This window comes from Heteronotia binoei, chromosome 7 (genome assembly GCF_032191835.1).
Source record: "Heteronotia binoei isolate CCM8104 ecotype False Entrance Well chromosome 7, APGP_CSIRO_Hbin_v1, whole genome shotgun sequence".
NCBI lineage: Eukaryota > Metazoa > Chordata > Lepidosauria > Squamata > Gekkonidae > Heteronotia > Heteronotia binoei.
The window spans coordinates 57572955-57592599 of record NC_083229.1 but is presented as its reverse complement, the minus strand read 5'-3'; the positions used below and the strand labels follow the sequence as shown (position 1 = coordinate 57592599).

At 41.6% G+C, this 19645-nt stretch overlaps 1 protein-coding gene across 4 annotated transcripts in view; it reads left to right on the top strand.

Moving 5' to 3' along the window:
* The window catches only part of CSPP1 (centrosome and spindle pole associated protein 1), an 83615-nt gene that overhangs the window by 18070 nt on the left and 45900 nt on the right, over window positions 1-19645 (top strand). For 3 of the 4 annotated variants that reach the window (XM_060243694.1, XM_060243692.1, XM_060243691.1), the window contains exons 4-8: window positions 2413-2510; window positions 5545-5625; window positions 7555-7656; window positions 8626-9032; window positions 17667-17734. In XM_060243694.1, the coding sequence (XP_060099677.1) occupies window positions 2413-2510; window positions 5545-5625; window positions 7555-7656; window positions 8626-9032; window positions 17667-17734 (756 nt within the window). The remainder of the gene's footprint in view (window positions 1-2412; window positions 2511-5544; window positions 5626-7554; window positions 7657-8625; window positions 9033-17666; window positions 17735-19645) is intronic. The other variant, XM_060243693.1, reaches the window with a different exon arrangement.

Below are 19645 nucleotides of genomic sequence, written 5' to 3'. Positions count from 1 at the left end.
GCTCCTTGCATCGAGCACACACCCAAGACTTCTGTCCTTTGGGCAGATAGTCGTACATGTGACACTCAGTGCAGAACTCTGGAAAGCCCCCAACCCCCTGCTGGCATTCTATCTTCATGATTTATATATATATTTTAAAATATACAGTCCTCTTTAAATGCTGTTTGTTTAAGTGGCTCCCCTTCTGGAGGGTCAACTTACCTTATTGGGAGAACAAGGAAATCAGGGATCTAGGTTCCTGGTCCTTAGGGAGTCCCCAGGCGAAGAGCCACAGGCCAAGAGCCCTTTAGTTCTCGCCCTTTGGCAAGGCGCAGCTTAAAATGCAAAGAGGGTGGAGCAGAGGCACTCCTCAGCAATCAGCAGCAATCACTCTCAATCTCTTTCTCCTTTAGCCCACTCAACCAAACAAAGAGCAAACAAAGACCAAACAAACAGCAGTTCCCCAGCTATCACACCTCAGAATTTTAGGCAGCCCCACAAACCTCAGAATGAAGTCTTTCAAAACTCAGAAATTCTCAGCAACTTCTCCAGCTGTCTCAGCTATGAGAGCTGCTCTGCTCTGTTCTGCTCCTCTCAGACCTCTGTGAAATGTGCTCAGCCTTTGGCAAGGCGCAGCTTAAAATCCAAAATCCAAAAGCAATTTGGATTGCTTAGGTTAAGAGAAGCTGAATTGCTTGATACTGAATTTATCTTTGCCGGTTACTAGCAAAAATGCTTGCCAGTTATGTTGTACCTATGTACTACTGGTGGTTGCTGATTCAGTAGAAAAATGAAAGACAGCTGTTAAGCTTGACGCTGACTAAGGCTGGTCTACATATGCACAACTTTTTATTTTTATCACTTTATTATTCAAAAGTTAATGACTTCAACTGAACGAAAGATCTGGAAAACCCTATGGTAGTAGTAATATGAGATGATGGAGCTTTTGAATGTGTGCTATTTGGTCTCTGGCTTGTTTGTGAAATTATTACTGTAGTCTTCAAGTGATTTGAAGCCATATGTGAAACAGCTCCAAGAGTAGCTTTGCATTTTGAAGAGACCTTACCATGTATATAGCCATCCTCGTGCATTGCATGTATTTTTTTTGGCTTAGACTATTTATTCTAATATGTTTTAAGAATTCTCTCAAGTTCATCTTCGCTATGAAATAGACACATATATTGTATTTAGCAAGTGTTGGTTGGCTACTGCTTAACAAAAATATTGGAATACATGCAAGAATGCCCATTCAATTATCCTGCCCCATTCAGCAAAAGCTGTCCTGTTCATTTTAGAGGGATACTCCAGTCAGGTTTTACAGCATAGACTAGAATGACCCCCCCCTTCCTTTTCTTGTGTTGCACGTAGCCAGCTTGGATGCTGGAAAAGGATGAGGGCGGAAGACAATGCTCTATAGTCAGAATAAATGAATCATAAAGGGGCACTGAAGCAAGTTGGGAAGAGCACTATAATAAATGCCTTCTATACTGGACAAAACTAGTTTAAATTAATGGGCAGTGTATCTCCCTGTGAGCAGTGAATGGAAGCGATACAATTCTACAGAAAATTTGTGATAATAATTTGCTGAACACTTCTTCATTTACTTTTATGGCTCAGGCTTAAATAGAATTAGGTTTGCCAGGACTTACCTGGCTGCCAGTGGGGGGGTCTTTTTTTGCATGCACATAGTGTGCATGGTGCAATGACATTACCCAGAAGTGACATCATCATGCCAGGCACATCTCATGGGGACACTCTAGAATTTGGGTAAAAGCTCCATGGCACCATAGAATCCTTAACCCAAATGCTAGGGCATCCCCTGTGCAACATGCCCGGCTTCTGGGTTTAATTCCCTACTCCTCTACTTGCAGCTGTTGGAATGGCCTTGGGTCAGCCATAGCTCTCACAGAGCTTATCCCTGAAAGGGCAGCTTCTGTGAGAACTCTCTCAGTCCCAGCTACCTCACAGGGTTTTGTTGTGGGGGAGGAAAATAAAGGAGATTGTGAGCTGCTCTGAGATTCAGAGTGGAGGATGGAATATAGATCCATTTTTTTCTCCTCCTCCATCTTTTTCTGATGTCATTGCATTGGGCGATGATGGAGCTCTTAGGTGGTGGGGATTCCCTTACTGGCTATCTCTGTGCTAATGGGTTGGAGGATTTGAAATTGGAGTAAACTCTACTGAGGGTGGGAGACTTGGAACCCTAAATAGAATTAACTTCAGGGTTACATTGCTTAGTAAAAAGTATTTTATTTAAAACAAGACAATTTATGATTTATCTCCTACAGAAATCAGTATGTGGAAATCAAGTTTGTTCTTTTGAATAAGACTGAATATCCATTCACCCAGATGTTCATCACCCCTATTTGAATTTCAGGGGTGTGTGTGTGTGTAATATAATCTCCAACCTGAGAGCTAAATTACATTTTACAGAATATGGCCTAAGCTTGCCTCTTGGGGAAGAATATGAGCGTAAAAAACACAAGCTGAAGGAGGAGCTTCGACAAGACTACAGACGTTACCTTTCTCAGGTAAAAAAAGTCTTGATTAAAAGTTTTGTGTCTATTTGAATTTCTGATCCCTGTTTACAAAGTAGAAGTACATTTAAACTCTTCTGTTTCATCGAATGTTCCTTCAGTGATCTTTCCTCCCTGTCCTGTGTTTTAACTGTCATTTTTATTTATGTGTATTTTATTGTATATGTATTTTAACTTGGTTTTAATAGTTTTGATTGTTTTTTTTTAAACCAAAGCTAAAATACACATACAAAAGAATAAAAACAGCAATCAAAACATAATGCAGGAAGGAGGGATCACTGAAAGAGCACCAGATGAAACAAAAAAAACTTTACTCACTGACTGAAGATGGTAATAGTAGGGGACAGGCAAGTCTCCTTGAGGAGGGAGTTCCAGAATTATGATATGACGACCAAGAATTTCCACTCCTGGATTGTCATTCACCTAATGTCAGAAGGCAGGTTCACCTGAAGCTGGACCTTGGGAGATGACTGCACTGGTTGAGTAGGTTTGTAGGAGATTAGACAGTACTTCAGGAAGGTTGGTCCCAAGCCATTTAACACTTCAAAAGTTCAACACAATACTTGAATTGTGCCTGGAAACACTGAGAGCCAGTGTAGGTGGACTAAAGCTAAAGAGATATGGTCCCTATAATGCACTCCAGTCAACACACTGGCTGCAGCATTCTGTACCAGTTGAAGTTTCCAAACACTTTTCAAGGGCAGCCTCACATAAAGTGCATTGCAGTAGTATAATCTAGATGTAATCAGGAGTGTACCACAGTAGCTAGATCTTTTCTAGCCAGGGAAGGGCACAGCTGGTTAAAACCTATCAAAGCTGATAAAAGGAACTCTTGGCCACAGCTGCCACTTGCTTATCCAGTGATAGTCCAAGAATGCCCATGAACTATGTACCTGTTCCTTCAAGGTGAGTGCAATGCAATCCAAAACTGGTGATACCTTAAACCCTGGCTTAGACCTTCCACTCATCGATAGCACTTCTGTCTTGTAGGGATTAAGCTTCAGTTTTGGGATAAACGTAATTTTATGGAAATATTCTTATGAACAGTCTATTTTCCTGATTTTAGGGTATTTCACTGGCAAAGAAGAAGGTAGGGTGCTTGCATCATGATACTCTTCAAATTAACATAATGCTTTGCTTGGTTTTAATTAAATTTGCTAACGAAAAGGTTTGAAAATCAACATTTTCTGTGTTGGTGCGTGCTGTAGCTGTTGTTTGTGAGCTTGCTTGTCATAAGATAATTTATGTGTAATTATTTTTCATTCATATTCTCTTATTGCATTGGTTGTTTTTCATTTTTTATTTCACTGCTGAATTTATACCTCTTCTGTACTAATTTTCATGTGGTCATTTGCTGCAGGGAGTGCATATATTGACATTATTTTACTGGTGTGCCATCAGTTTGAGTTGACAAATGATTAATTTTAGAACTTTTTAAAAAAACTCATCAGAATTATACTGTATGTTACCCTTTAATTTACTTAGCTATGTTTATATCTATTTTTAGTAGCTTGGAAACATAACTGATTGTGCCTGCTCTTGGCATGTTGTCAAACAGAACTCAGATACTCACTTTGATGGTACCCCTTTAATTTTTAAAAATCAAATATTTCTGATTTGCTTTATATTTATCATACCTTATATACATCATGCTAGAGCATGAGAAATTGCTACATACTACTGTATATGCCGTATTGAGCTCTTTGGATGATGAGGGAAATGAATATGTTAGTATTTTGAATGAATCCTGAGCAAATCAATAATGGACAGATGGGTATGGATGGACTAAGGACTTGTGGCATGAGTACTTCATTATGTTCAGGGAGGGTACCTCTATATCAGTTGTTATCCTGCCTTCATCTAAGATCCTTAGGATTGTATACAGATATATTTTCCTCCATTTTATCACTTAATTTGGTCATCCAATGAGCTTAATGGCAGAGAGCAGATTTGAACATAGGCTTCTTAAGTACTAGTTTAATATGCCAGCCATTAAGGGTTGCCAGCCCCCAGGTCCCGGCGGGGGTTTCCCTGCTTTTGGGGGCTTTGGCCCACTGCTGGCCAACCCCAAACTGTAACATGGACATGTGACATCCTTGACACAATGCCAGAGATGTCCACTAGGGATGTCATGTGACAGTGCTATAGTTTTTAGTTAAACTCTATAGTTTCAAAGCAAAAAAATCTATAAGACTTTGTCCAAGAACCAGAGTATCACATCTGAGGTTGCTGATGTGATGACGTCGCTTCTGGGTGATGTCACTGCATCGGGATGCTTCCCCCCCCCGTCCCTCCACTGTGATGAAGTGGGGACCTGGCAACCCTACAGCCATTATACCGTAGTATAATTATCTTTATACTTCCTCTGTGGCTCTCTAAATTCATACAATGGTGATCAAAACAGGTTTCACATGGTTAAGGTTTGGGAAAAATTCATGATATTGTATGGCTTTTTTTTTTTTTGCTGTTTGCATGGTTTGTTGGTAAGGTCCTTTATTCACATAGTAGTTACACCTCTGGTGGCTGTTTTTTGTTTTATTTTTAAAAATTGTGTTAAGTTATCTCCCTGTGCTGTTTACATTTATAAAACTATTTCAAAATAGTTGAATTCACACAACCCTTCCATCGTTGTGGAAATTGGATTGTTTTTCTTATAGTAAGCATTGAATGCATGAAGAAGTGGATGCTTGTTTCAATATTATATAGAAATTGTAGGTCAGTAGCCCATTATGTAAGTCATTTTTGTCAGTACCACAAAAGTGCTTGCTCATAGGTGATGCTTCAGAGGACTCATTATTTTGCTTCAGCATAGACTCCACTGTCACTTTATGCATAGACCCACTGTAACCTTATGCATAATAAGCTAAGGTCTGCTGCAGCAAAAGGAATGTGTGTATCAGATCTGTGATAGAAATAATTTAATAAGTGATACAAGTAATTCAGGCAGAGTTATCTTTTAAAAAATGGCTAAATCCAGTAGGATTACCTAGTTCAGGAAGCTATGAGTCATTGATTTTCTTCTGTACAGAAAAAATATCTTACATCTGGTGAAGTTGACCCATATACTCAGGGAGTGTCTCTTCCTATTGGTGACAGGCAGTCTGCCAAGGTAGGTACACAGAACTGCTGTCAATATTGCAGAGTTTGCAATTCAATACATGGAACTAGCACTGTGAAAATTAAAACTTTCATATGAGGTAAATTATTATGCCATTTCTAAAAACATTTGATGAAATGCTAGCAGGGTTTTTTTTTTTTTTTGAGCAGGAATGCATAGGGATGCTGTTCTGGCTGGCTTAGTGTCAGGGGATGTGACCTAATTTGCAAATGAGTTCCTGGTGGACCTTTTCTACAAAAAAGCCCTGGATGCTAGTGTAAAAAAATATAGCTCCTCAACTTAGTCATTCTGTGAATGTGACTTAGGTAATAAAAGTAATCCCCCCACTTCCACCATCTCTCCTTTCTGTTTTTAAGGCTCTAGTCACTGTGGAACTATTTAAAATAAGCATGCTATGTGGTCTCAGCCCAGGAATGAATGTTGTTTTTAGCTCCCAGAGGTTTAGGACTTTATATATAAAAAATGGGGAGTATAAAATATACTGAAGAAAATCAGACTTTATACGACTTTATATAAAAATAGGGAGTATAACTTTCTGAATTGCCTTATGATCATCTTATCTAATCTGTTGTCTCATACTTCTTGGTATCTTTGGCATTTTTATACTTGGCGAACTAGTGAGACTTTGCCAATCCTTCACACACTGATAAACTGTGAGGAATTAAAAGAACAGTGTGTCCATCCTTTAGAGTAAGGCAGTGAACTGTACATTGCATTTTTTCTCAATCTGCATCAGCCACATTCTATAATAATGAGGAAGATGAAAGCAGCAGGATGCCCTGTGTTAGAAGCTTCTGTACTGGGCAAGGCACTGCTTCAGCACAAGGTAAAATGTCTCTCGTCAGCCATGTAGCTGATGCAGGTCTATATGACTCTTTCCAGCTTCATCTTCTGATAATATTATCTAGAGGTCATCATTCATAACCTACAAGTTGGTGATGCCATATTTTCTTTTTATTTAATATTTTGCGAGAGAGAGAGAGGTTTGAATATGTGGAGGGAGGATGTATCTTGCACTGTAGATATGAATTGGTTTAAATTGTCCCCTCACCTGAGGAATCCTTGGAATGGTCATTTTGTGAAGGGAAGCTTGGCTGATTTCTCAGTACTCCCACTGTGCTATAATAGGCAGGGTATTTTTTCTTCTGGAGACATCAAGATCTGTAATCCTATCAATTTGTAAGTGATATAAAATAGGTTTGGAGGGTGTGTATATATTCAGAGAGGAAAAGAAGGTAGGTCTTGAGTCTTCTAGTGTAATAGATTTCACTGTAAAAATAAGACATCATAGCTATTAGCAGATTGCCTGGCTCTTGTGGAAACAAGCAAACAATAACGTTTTATGGATAATATTACTAAATCCGATTCTTAACTGTTTTACTGTCTGTTGCTGACTGGAGACCTTCTAGTTGAGATGTTTGTTGATAGCTTTATTGGTCTTTCTTCGAAGACCTCAGGAGAACAATTGAAGCATTTCTGTTGTGTGAAGATTTGTAGTCTTAAAGTTTCCTTAGTATTTTTTCAAAGTAGCAGTAGCTACTAGCCAGGGTGACTAAAGGAAGCCCTCACATTTATATGCAGTACACCTCTGAATACCAGTGCCAGAAGGCAACATCTGAGGAAGGTTTTGGCCTCTATGCCCTGTTGTTGGTCCTCCAGAGAAACTGATTGGCCACTGTGTGATAAAGGGTCTGATAATAGCAGGGCTATTATATTCTTACAATTATAATTTTTAGAGATAAAAGTAGATAAGTAAATGCTTATGAAAACCAAAAGGTCCTTTGTAGTTTTGTTTGTAAGCCAACTTTCCATTTATATTATCAATAATCTGTGCATCTCCTAGCTTTTCAAGTACACTATAAAAATATTATTGTGTTTCATGATAGATTACCAGAGTTTATTTGCTGATATCTGTTCTAGGACAGGTTAAGACTTGAAAGAAATAAGGAATACAACCAGTATCTCAGGGAACAGGAAGAATGGAGTGAAAAGTTAAGAAGAGTGGGGAAGAAGTACACAAAGGTAGGAACAGGTTTTATTCAACTATTTTAGAAAATAGGAGGGTATTAATGACTAAGCAAAATAAATGAGTGCCTTGATCTATGTGATATTATATAGAGAATGTGATCTTCAACTTGCTATCTATATGTTACAATTCATTATTTAGATTGTGCCTTCAGAGTTCTTCTGTGCATAGCCTAGGTCCACTTTAAGTTGGACCAAGCTTCTGTGAACAGTCAATGGAAACAGATCTTCTTTGCCTTTCTCCAGCAACCACCCTGTGCCATTTGTAGAACTACAAACCAGAAAATACCAAGAACTGAAAATCTAAAACAGCATGCCATGCAGCAGAAAGAAGAAATTGGATGAAATTGCCCCTCCTCGTTGTGTGAACAGAGCATGCTCAAAGTTCAGTCTTTATTCACAGAAGGGCAGGGAGGGGCAATTTTGTCTAATTTTTCCTTGCTTGCTACATCTAGCCCTCAAATGTCATGTCATATTGGGCTTTTTTGAAGGGGAGGTCCCTCGATCCTTAGCAAACCTTTACAGGAGGAGGAGTGGCTTGGGGAAAAGAAAGACAGGAAAATATCATACATATATCCATGGGAGTTTGGATCTGATTTTTGAAGGATTGAAGAGTTTGAAGAAGTATAGGGTATCTTTTTTTCCTCTCAACAGGAAATATTGGTAAATGATTTTTCTGTTTCCCCCACTTGTCCGCTGGCAAGCTGTTCTTATTCAGGCTACCTGAGAGTGGTAGGTGTTTCTCATAATGCCATTCCTTTTTCCCTTCTTTCATTCTAATCCCATGTATGTTGCTCATGTCTGTTTTGCTATTTGGGACAACACCCAGTTCCAAGAATATACGGCTGCATTTAAAGTCTCATTATGCACATTTTTTTTGCATTGACAGTAAAAAAGGCTATGGAAACAAATGACTAAGAATATATTTCTATTATACTTAATTGTAAAAAATATATATTTTAACAGCATGAGACGGACACACAGAAAAAAGGCATTTCTGTTTCAAGAAGCCAACCAGAACTTCATACCCAAATATCGTCCCCAAGAAGAGATGAAGATTTCTTTAGGAAAGATGCTTCTACTTCTGCAGAGGCCTATGAAGGTCTGCCAAATAGACAATCATTAGACCAGCATCACAAATCAGATAATGAATGTGGACATGGGGACAGCATATTGCGCAAAAAAATTGATGAAGAACTGAACATTTCCAATAGAAGGAACCAAAAATTGGACAGTAGACCTGTTATTTCTGTTAGAAGGTATCACAAGTTTGAAGGGGATCATGATTCTGAAGTAGATGATGAAATGGATCCTAAGTTTCGATATGAAAGTGACTATGACAAAAAGCCATTACGGGTGTTCCATGCTCAAAGGTAACTTTAAAACTGTTTGGTAAGGATGGTTGCCTCTTATATACCATTTATAGCATTTTAGCAGACCTAAGCTATCCATCCCCGCTCATTTCTCATGTTTTGTGCCAGGGCCAGTTCCCTTGTGAAGAAAGTTGAGTGGCTAGCAAACTACAGATGGGCATTATTTATGTTTCATATTTTTTTTAAAAAATGATTTAAATGTAATTTTTCAGTCTTGAGTAGGAGCTATGTAATTTTAACAAATCACTTCAGGATGACTGGGGTTGTTTCTGCACAGATGCTTTGGTGAACCTTGGCTTCCTTATGGCAGCACTCTTTCCAAGGAGCATCCACATGACCTTTATTCATCTTGCTTTTGTGTTTCTGTTCACGTTGTTACAATCTTTTTTAAATTCAGTTTGGTACAATAATTTTGGAAAGATTACAGTCTAAGCACCTTTGGGCACCATATGGATAAGAAAGTGCATTTTTGCAGGTACAGACCATGTCAGTATTGTGCTGTCTCCCCCCTTGGCTACCTTCTCTTCTTAGCAATCAGATCCTTCCTGCAGATGGGTAGATGGCAAACAAGCCCAAACACCCCTCATATCGCACCAGATGTATCATACTAGGAATAAGGCCCTGTGAGGAACCAGTCAGGATCAGCTTGGGAGGGTGACCGCTAAGAATTTCCCCCCTGTCACCTTCCCTCCAATCCCTCAGCCATACTCACAGGAATCCTGTCAGAAGTATAAAAATAGGCATCAGACGGTTTTAAATTCAGAAACCAAAAAGAATGTGTATTGGTTCACAAAAGCTAAGAGAGAGGGGTAAAATAATATTAGTTGATCAATAACAAATCAGTTGGCAGGCAATTCAAAATAAACAATCTCTAAACAACAGATTTATCAGGCTGAGATGATATAAAACTGGTAGACTTTAGACCTATATCAAAACTTTGGACAGGCAGGCAGTTCCTGCTGGGCACTAGAAATGCTTATGCAGCTGCGATGATATAGCCTTCTCAGATCATAAAAATAATAAACTGACATTCACTCTTCCACACACACTGAAGACTCCTGACTTGTGCTAGATGACTTTTCCCTCACAGACATACCTACTAGTTCACCGGACTCGCACCCTTTTGAGTGCTCTAACTAGCCCTTCAACTCCTGGTGTGCCTCAGTCCCAGCTAGATTCCTAGTCTGACTCTTGGGATCCCTAGCCACCAGAATCCAGTTCCAGTATCTGTATATTGGAGTTTATACTAGGAGTCTGCCCTGCGGTCTGTCAGATCCTCTGAGAGAGTTCCTCCTCACAGAAGGTGCTTGGTTTTAACCCCCTTCTGACTGTGAACTCTCTCACAGACAGAAGCTTATTTCAGTTCTGTCTCTTCAAGAAACTCAGCCCCACTGGCTGTTTTCAGCTCCTTGTCCAGTTGCTTCACACCACAACTGGTCAATTTAAGTACACAGTCTTCACACTGTTCAGGAATCAAGCTCCAACTCCAGACTAAAAACTCTGAGGCGTTTCCCCCCTCCCCCCTTCTGCAAGCCCCTTCAATTCAATATATTCTCGTTTCCATAGCTGCAGCCCAGCCAATTGTTGCAAGGCTGTTCCCAGCTTCCAGGCTAACTTGCCTGAGTCTGTCACAGGCTCATTGTAAAGAAAAATACAACAAGCTCTATAAAGAGGCTCTGGGTGAGTGCCCCTCCCACCTTGCTGTCTTCCCACCCATGTGACGGCATTCTTTACTCCCACCACACATCAAGGTGAGCTGATCTCTGTCATCTGGAAAGCAGTTATAATTCTGAGTGACCTACAGACCTCACCTGGAGACTGGCAGGAGTGGTTCCCCAGAAGGAAATGGCTGGTTTAGGGGGCGCAGTGTATGGCATTGTATCTGTCTGAGGTCCCACTCTCCTCAAACCCCACTCTCTCCAGGCCCCACCCTTTAAATATTCAGCAATTTCCTAACCTGGAGTTGGCAACCCTATCTTCTTCCCTTTATTGGCCTGCTGACTTCAGCTTTCCATTCCCTTCCCTCTACATAGGAAAAGGACAGTCTTTCTCCACGGTGGTGGGGGGGAACCAAAGCAGCTTACATCATTCCCCTCTCCCCCCTTTGCTCTGAACAACAACCCTGTGAGGCAGGTTAGGCTGGAAGTGTGTGACTTGTTTGAAATCACCCAGTCAGCTTCCACAGCAAGAACCTATGTCTGGCAGACCCTGCTCAGGAGCCCTAACTCCTATGCCCTCCTCAGACTCCACCATAGGATCACTAGGAATTTCCCACCAACCTGGAACTGGTAGCCATAGTCAGGACTGGCCCCAAGGAGTTCTCCCTCAGAGACCTTTAGTAATACCTTTCAGACTAACAGCCTGTTTCTGATACCGTTGTTGGTCTTAAGCACAGGACTTCAGTCTCTCTCTGTGTCTTATTTTCCCTCTGTATCTCTCTCTCTCTGTATCTGGTCTGTTGCCATAGGACACCATTTTTTCCCATTTCCAGAGGAGGATAGGGAGGAGTCCTCAGCCAATCAAGGGAAGCCTTTCTCTGACCGTTTCCCACCTCCTCCCTGCCTCAGCCAATTAAGGGAAGGGTTCCTTTCTCTCCTCTGTGAATCCGTGTGACAAGCGGCTCAGCTAGTGAGCGAGTAGGGAGAGCCAGTAACTGCCAGAACTAAGGTTGTTTGCCTTTTATTGACACTCAGCTTTGCTGACTAGCAGCAGCCACTAGGACAGGAGAGAGGAGTGGACTCAACCAATGGCATGCAAGTACTCTTTATTGATAGTTTGATGGCCAAAGGTTGATGCACCACAGTCCTACCCAGTCCAAACCAATCAGGTTGCTCAGAAGAAGAAAGGAGTTTTATTATATTACTAATATTAAAGCCCATTGTAGGAAGAAATGGTAGGAAAAAGTTGGGGAGAACGGCGTGTGAGAAAAAAATGAAAAGAAGGTAGACAGAATGAAATAAAAAGACAAAAAGACACACGTACAGAGAAAGAATGAGAGAAAAGAAGAGGTAAAAGAAGGTGAGAAAGGCGTGAGAAAGAAAAATGAGAAAGAAAATAGAATGAAAGAAAAAGACAGAGAAAGAATAAGAGAATTTCCTAGAGGGAAAGAATAAGAAGGGAGAATTATGAAAAAGTTGCAGAGAGAGGAATGAAAGAAAGGCAAATGGGCAAAGCGAAAGGGAGTCCTTTTAATCTCATAGGGCCATAGGACAGAGTGGACTCCATTGTATCTTTTGGGCCTGTAGGACAGAATGGACTCCATTCTGTGCTATCAGCCCATAGGACAGAATGTACTGAATTGTATCCTGGAGTCCGTTCTGTCCAGTAGACTTATACTGGACAGTAGACTTATGGACTGATAGGATAGAATGGAATCTATTCTGTCGTATGTGTCCATAGAACACAGAGTCCATTCTATCATATGAACCCACTTTAGCCTAATTTGAATAGAAAGAGGAGTATTTGCAGGAGGAAAGGGGGCTTAATATATTGTATAGCAGTGATCCCCAACCTTTTTGGCCCCAGGGCGCAGCCCCAGGGCCGGCCTGCTGATCGCAGCCCCAGGGCCGGCAGGGTGAGGGCATCCAATTCGGCCTCCCCTCACGGTGCCTCCTCCTCCCATTTCCTCCTCCCTCCTTTGCCCCTGCACAGCCTTCCCGTTTCCTCCTCCCTCCTTCACCCCCTGCACAGCCTTGCCGCTGTCCCCTGTGCAGCCTTGCCGCTGTCCCCTGTGCAGCTTTGCCGCCTCCTCCTCCCCCCTTTCCTTCTCCCTCCTTCCCCCCACGCAGCCTTGCCGCCTCTTAAAGGTGCAGCTTGACTTCTACTTCGTTCTACTGCTTCAAACCAACACAGCTGCCCACTTGGATCCATCCTCTCCCCATTTTCCTTTCCCCCTTTCCTCATGCCTCCTTCGACTCCCCCCGTGCAGCCTCCCCTCTTCCTTCTCCTTCCTGTTTTTACCATTTTAAGACCAGGGAAGGGGCCGTGAAGCTCCTCCCAGGCCGACACCCTCCCCCCCCCCCCGGGAAGGAGGCAAGGGCAGAGTCCCTTGCTGCTGCTGTGGCAGTTTTCCTGGCCAATCAGCTGATCGGGGCGGGGGGGGGGAGGTTGGCCTGGGAGGTGCTTCACTGTCCCTTTCCTGACCTTAAAATGGTGAAAATGGGGGAGGAGTGCCACCAGGGTGGTGGTGGGTGAGGCTGCATGGCCCATTGCAAACAGGCCATGGCCCGGTACTGGTCCCTGGCCTGTGGGTTGGGGACCCCTGATGTATAGTGTCAGTCTGTTTCTCTGCTGCTGTTGAACTGACCCCTCCCTGCTGTGAATGAGCATTCCTTTTGTGTCAGTTGAAGAGAAGTCACTGCTACTGTTTGGCTCATGAACATGTCTCTCACAGTTTATTGTTTGTTTCACTGTTCACTTCGCAGCAGCATTGTTTGGGGTGGGGGAGATGGGCTGTCTAGACCAGGGGTGTCAAACATGCAGCCTGGGGGCCAAAGCAGGCCCCAGAGGACTCCTATCAGGCCCCTGAGCAACTGGCTCTTGTCTGCTTCCTTCTCCCTCTATCTTGCTTCCTTCTTCATCTCAGCTTGCTTTGCAAGGCTTTCTCCTTGTACTGGAGCTACAGAGCAAAACCTTGATTTTCTCCATTGATTGAAGCTCCTCTCCCTCCTTGTCCCCTGGGGAGGGAGGGAAAGAGCCAGATTTTCCTTTGCCCAGTTCCCTGGATCCCATGGGAGAATTACAAAGAAAGCACCTTTAAGACCAACACGTGCTAATGTTTTAAGCATGTTTTATGTTAAGCTTTTTTTAAAAAAAAATTTAGTCATGTTATAAACTTTATATCTCTACCACTTAATCTTAAATAGGTACCCACATGGCCTGGCCCGACAAGGTCTCATTTATGTCAGATCCGGCCCTCATAACAAATGAGTTCAACACCCCTGGTTTAGACTTTCTGCAATGGGTCCTGAGGAGAGGCAGTAGTGATCGGTAAGCCCCAAAGAGATCCTGTCAGGAGAGAACTATCCCTCAGAGGTCAGTGGCTGTCTGGTGGGGTTCTCGCCTGATGGGGCTAGCTATGGGCAGGGGAGAGCAGAATCGGCCAATTGCATGCCAGAGACAGAGTGCGAGCCAATCCTGCATAATCCACATCCAACCAGTGAAAACCCTCAGATTTGCCACCATGGTAGGGCTTTTATTTATTACTGATGATGATGATGATGATAGAAGAGAAGAGAAATATCCTGTCTGGCTTTGAAATGACCCCAAAAGGAATGCCAGTCAGAAGACCATCCTGGGGAACTGTCTGGAAATGAATAAAGAGACTGACTTGCAAACAACCCTCTTCCATCCTAAAAGGAAAATATCAAGACAAATGTGGCTCCCAAGGAAGATATTTACAACCCTTTGAATGAATCTTACCATACCTGGTTATAATTCCCTCTTCCCACATGTTCATTCTAAATGTACAGTTTTGACTCCCAAGTTACCTGTTTCTTACTAAGCTAATTTCCCCAATTAATTAATAGATAACCAATTTGGATAACATTTTCTCCACACATACCAAAGAGTTTTTCCAGGCTTTAAACTGAGAATTGCTGAACCACTATTGTGTTATATTGATCTTATTGCCACAGTATTGTAGTTCTAAGTTTTTTATTTTAATTTTATAAAGCAGGTCTCTAACCCTTTTAATCCTGGAGTTACAATATGAAAGGTGCAGGCTGCATGGATTTATTTATTTTACTTCCATTTCCGTCTTCCTTTCTTGTGAAAGGTGCAGGCTGCATGGATTTATTTATTTTACTTCCATTTCCGTCTTCCTTTCTTGTGAAGGCCCAATACAAGTTATAGAATTATAAAATACATTGTAAACAGCAATATATTGCATACAACTAACAATGCAATAAAAGTGGATTATACAAATTAAAGAACAATGAAACAAACAGTATACTGCATTGTATAAATTGAATTTCACAGTTTGAGAACAATTCTCAAAAAACCCTGGATTCCGCAGTGAGATAATAACAATGTTCAGATGGTACAATAAATGCAGTAAACAATGTTGAATAAAGGTGGGGTGTGTGGTGGGAAGAAAGCTGCCTACATATTTCACAGGCAATTACATTAAAACTCTATTACCTAAATTGCTTTTCCTGCCAAAAAGCACTAGAGACTGCTTTTAAAGTAAATGAAAGTCAGAAACTAATATATTGATATAATGCGACAGTTATGTAGCCATTCCTGTTTGTTTTTCTAAAACCCTGTGGTAGAAGGGGAGGGTAATGGAGGCTGTGGGAGGCTGAGGCAAGGAAAGTGTGGAGAAAACTGCTGTGTGAATCCATTGCCACTGTATTCCTAGAGATGATTCCAACACAGAGGAAGTAGCCTGGAATATACTGAAGTAGCAACACTACTACATCATGCCAATTCATCTGTCTTGCATACTTCTCTATTCAGAATGTTCCACCTTACTAATTGCATATGTTCCTCCCTGGAATGAGGTAGGGGAAGGAGTTCCATTTAGATTCCCCAGAGAGCACTGCGTTCAGGGACAAAAAAAATCTGTTGTCCATCCCTGGACCAAAGGAGGCTAGGTTACGTTCAAAGCGAGCTAGGGCCTTCTTGGTGGCAGCACCAGAATTGTGGAATGCTCTCCCAGAGGCCATAAGGGCCCTGCGGGATCTTTCCACTTTCTGCAGGGCCTGCAAGACCGAATTGTTTCGACAGGCCTTTGATATCTAACCGGGAGAGAGCTGCCACCTGACATCATATAGAGTACTAGGTGATCACCTGACATTTTTGCCCCTTTGCACTGCGGGCTGTGACATCCTTTGGAGGTCTGCAAACTGTAAAATGAGAATGGTAGGAGCCTCACTATAAACATGCCAAAAAGTGATTATGTTTTAATGTAATCCACAGTTGTTTCCTGTGTTTTCAGTTGAGTACAAAAATGCTGAAGTGAGAATGCAGGAATTTTCCGTGTGCAAGGATTCCTAAAAATTAAGTGACTCCTTTAGAGTGGTTGGGAGTCCCAGAAAATCTCTCACTTCCAGAATGCCATGTGCTTAGTAAATGGTAGTAGAGACAATGATTACTAAAATATTTGGACTGAATCCTACCACACAGGGCAGGGCCTATTAGCAAAGAAGAGTTTTAGCACCAACAGTGACATCTAGTGGAGTTTTTTTGCATGCCGATTGAAATCCAGAATCAACACCAGCAGCCCCCAATGTGGCGTCCACTGAGAACTTTTCTGGTATCCACTGTTTTTAGAAAGTGGATGGGAACATATGGGGCTTTTGTCCAGCAAGGCTTCTGATAGGCTGTGCATTTTTTTTTTAAAAAATGTTGCTTTGGTGGCAGCTATCATCACAGTACAAGGATCTTCAGTATAGGACTGGCAGACATTTGTGGCAGGCTCCGCCTCCTACAGCAGTCATAGTTGTGCCCACCACCCTGTTTTAGAATTCTCAAAATGCCACAGATTCAAAAAGATTGGGGACCCCTGACTTGAGCCTTTGGTAGCTGCAATTTATTTAGCACTTTGCAAATAAAATTATTTATGTCCAATGTAACTTGGCTATGAATTTTGTACAGGGGCTGCAGGTGTCCAGAGCATTGTGTAGCCCTAAGTTGCTAGAGAAAGATCTGCTGCTCTTTGGAAAACTGCAGTTTGATATCTGTAGTTCTGTCTTTGTTCATAGCATATGACATCTAGAAGACAGTGGAAAGTTGATTGATTTCAGGTAGACATGTAAAATTTCTGAAAATTTTGAAGTAAAGAGAAAATTTGAAAATATTTCAATCAAACCGAGATTTATTTTGCTGCTTTAATAACATAAAATGCATAATGTATAACAAAATTAGTGATATGAAGGCTTGGAGAACATGCAGAAGAATTCAGATTTTTTTCTCCATAGTTTTCTGAAGATTTTCCCCATTTTTTTCAGTGGGGAAAATGAGAAATTTTTGGGAAGCACTTGTGGTGGGGGAGGATTCATATGAAATATATCCTCTTTTGGAATGAGTGAAATATTTTGTAAGACAAGGTTTTGTGCATTCAACATACACAACGGGAAAATCCTAATGCCAGGTGATCTATAGCATTAGATGATGATCCCTTTGTACTGTAGATGTATGCAACATTTTCAAGCGTATGTTTATCACTTATATGCTGATTTTATCTTTGTGGAGTCTCCGTTGTACACCTGGGTCTAACCTGATTGCCAGGACCACACTGTGTTTTGCCAGGGGAAGGGAAGGCAGAAAAGTTGTAGATGAGGGTGGGGCAGAAGGTAGGTACATTGGTGGGTGGGAAGTTCAGAAAGAAGCATGTAAAGGGAAGAGCCTTTTGGGGAGCTTTCAGAAAAGGAAAAGAGAAGAAATGAGATGCTTCCCAAGTTCATGCCGATCCCTTGCTTGTTTAAAATAGTTGTAAACTTAAAGATGGGATTCTTTTTTAGAGTCAAACAGTAATGCATGGGCTGTAACTGAAAGAACTTTTGAAAAGGGGATGTAATTTCTGAACACTGACATAAAGTTTCCTAAAAATTTCCTGTCATTAGGGTGTTGAAAAGCAACTTGAATGTGAGTTTTGTTTTCATTATCTCAATGTTCATTTTGTTCAAATAGAAATCAAACCAGTTCTGCTAATGAGAGGACTACTAGGAATGTTCCATTTGCAACAGGCCTGATCATTGGTATGTACACAACCCCCCTCCTGACAAGATTCCAATAGTGTCTATAAAATTCAATACCTTTTATTGATGAGCCTTGGGATATAATTAATAAAAAGCTGAGTTTATAAAGAACACTAAAGTGCAAAAAGCCACTGTTTCTGCCTCCTTCTGCACCCCCTTATCAACCTAATGACATTTTTTACTTTTATATACTGTTGTACCACATTAATCAATCGGTAATTGAGGAATAAGTGATTTGGCAAAAACTACCTAATATTTTGTATTGTATTCTGTAGTGGTGCTGTCCACTAACCAACAGTGCTGACTGTCTTACTCTGAAGATTGCATCTGCAATGAACCTCCATGGTTTTCACAGAGGTTCATGTCAGCAGTTCATGTGGCAGATATGCTGGCACTGATCAATCATCAAAGCAATGGGGGTGGGATGGACTTCTGCAGTCCTGGAAACACCAATAGTGGCCTCAATTTACTCACAGTGATTGTTGCTGTCTCTAGAAAATGTGATCAGTGCAGCCAAAGACTGATCTTTAGCACAGAAGACTTCTTAAAAGTTATCACCTGGGAAAGGAGCAGAGCATGGCCAAATTTCTGAGAAGGACCTGAAGTATATGCACATATTAAGCCAGTTTGGTGTAGTAGTTAGGAGTGTGGACTCTAATCTGGGAGAACAGGGTTTGATTCTCCACTCCTCCACATGCACCTGCTGGTGTGGCCTTAAGTCAGTCTCGAATTCTTTCAGAGCTGCTCCCCCAGTTTTCAAAAGAACTCTCTCAGCTCCACCTATTTCAAGATGTCTGTTGTGGGTAGGGGAAGGGAAAGGAGATTGTAAGCCACTCTGAGAATTTGAGTGAAGGGCAGGGTATATAAATCCAAACTCCTCCTTTTCTTCGTTATCGTTATCGCCATCGTTGTCATTATCATAATCATCATGATGCTAGGACAGCAGAAGGAGAGAGCAAAGGAACAGATCGTTGCCTGGAGCATGAATGGTTGAGGCTAAGAGAAGAAGTTGTATAGTTGGAGGCTATGGTTCTGTAGTTAAAAAGCCTTTGTATATACCTTTCTACAATATGGGTAGTATTATGGACACATTTTTAGTGGGCAAAAGCCTTAGGCTGTATTAATGTGTTCTTTAGCTTCTTCTTTTTGTTCCCTTCCACAGTAGTTCTGTCTCATATATTTAATTTTATCATTCTTTATAATGTATAGTGAGTCAGTTGGAATTAGAGGAAGGGAACGTATAGTTAGTTGAATCAGGGCTTTTATTTTGCTTTGTACCACCTTTACTTTTCCATGTTCACTGTTGCGCTAAAAGTTACAACTCATACTCACAAGTGCACTAAAGGTTACAGCTCACAAGTTCTTGAGCACTTAACCATAACCTTGTTGTTATACTGCCTGGGTCTGTATGCCTCTTTGGTCATAAATAAAAGGTGCTTCCTGAGAAGGAAGCCATGGGTCAGGTGCATGCTCTGGGTCCTCCTAGACAGACTGTTAACAGAGTGGTGGCAGCCAGTAGAAGGCTCTCCCTGGTCCCCTGCTTGTGACAGGGCTATGTCACGTTCTCAGGATGCAGGCAAGCAGGAGTCCAAAGCCAGTCCAAGGTCAAAGTCCAGGAAGTCAAGCAGGAGCCAAGTCACCAATGCAGAATCACAAACCGGAATCAGAAGTCAATGTCCAAAAGTCAAAAGGTCAGGGTGCCAAGGAAATCAAGCAGGTCAGGATCAGGAAGGAGTGTGGATGCAAGCCAGAGAATAGACTTGTTGCTTTCACAAGGTTACCAGGTCCTGGGTGGGAGCTATATAGGAGTCTCAATCAGCCTGCTCCCTGGGTGGCAATGACTTTGCTAGAACTCAGGGCTGAGAGATCTGAAGCATCGGCGTGCCTCATGTCTTTGCTCTGAAAGTTCTT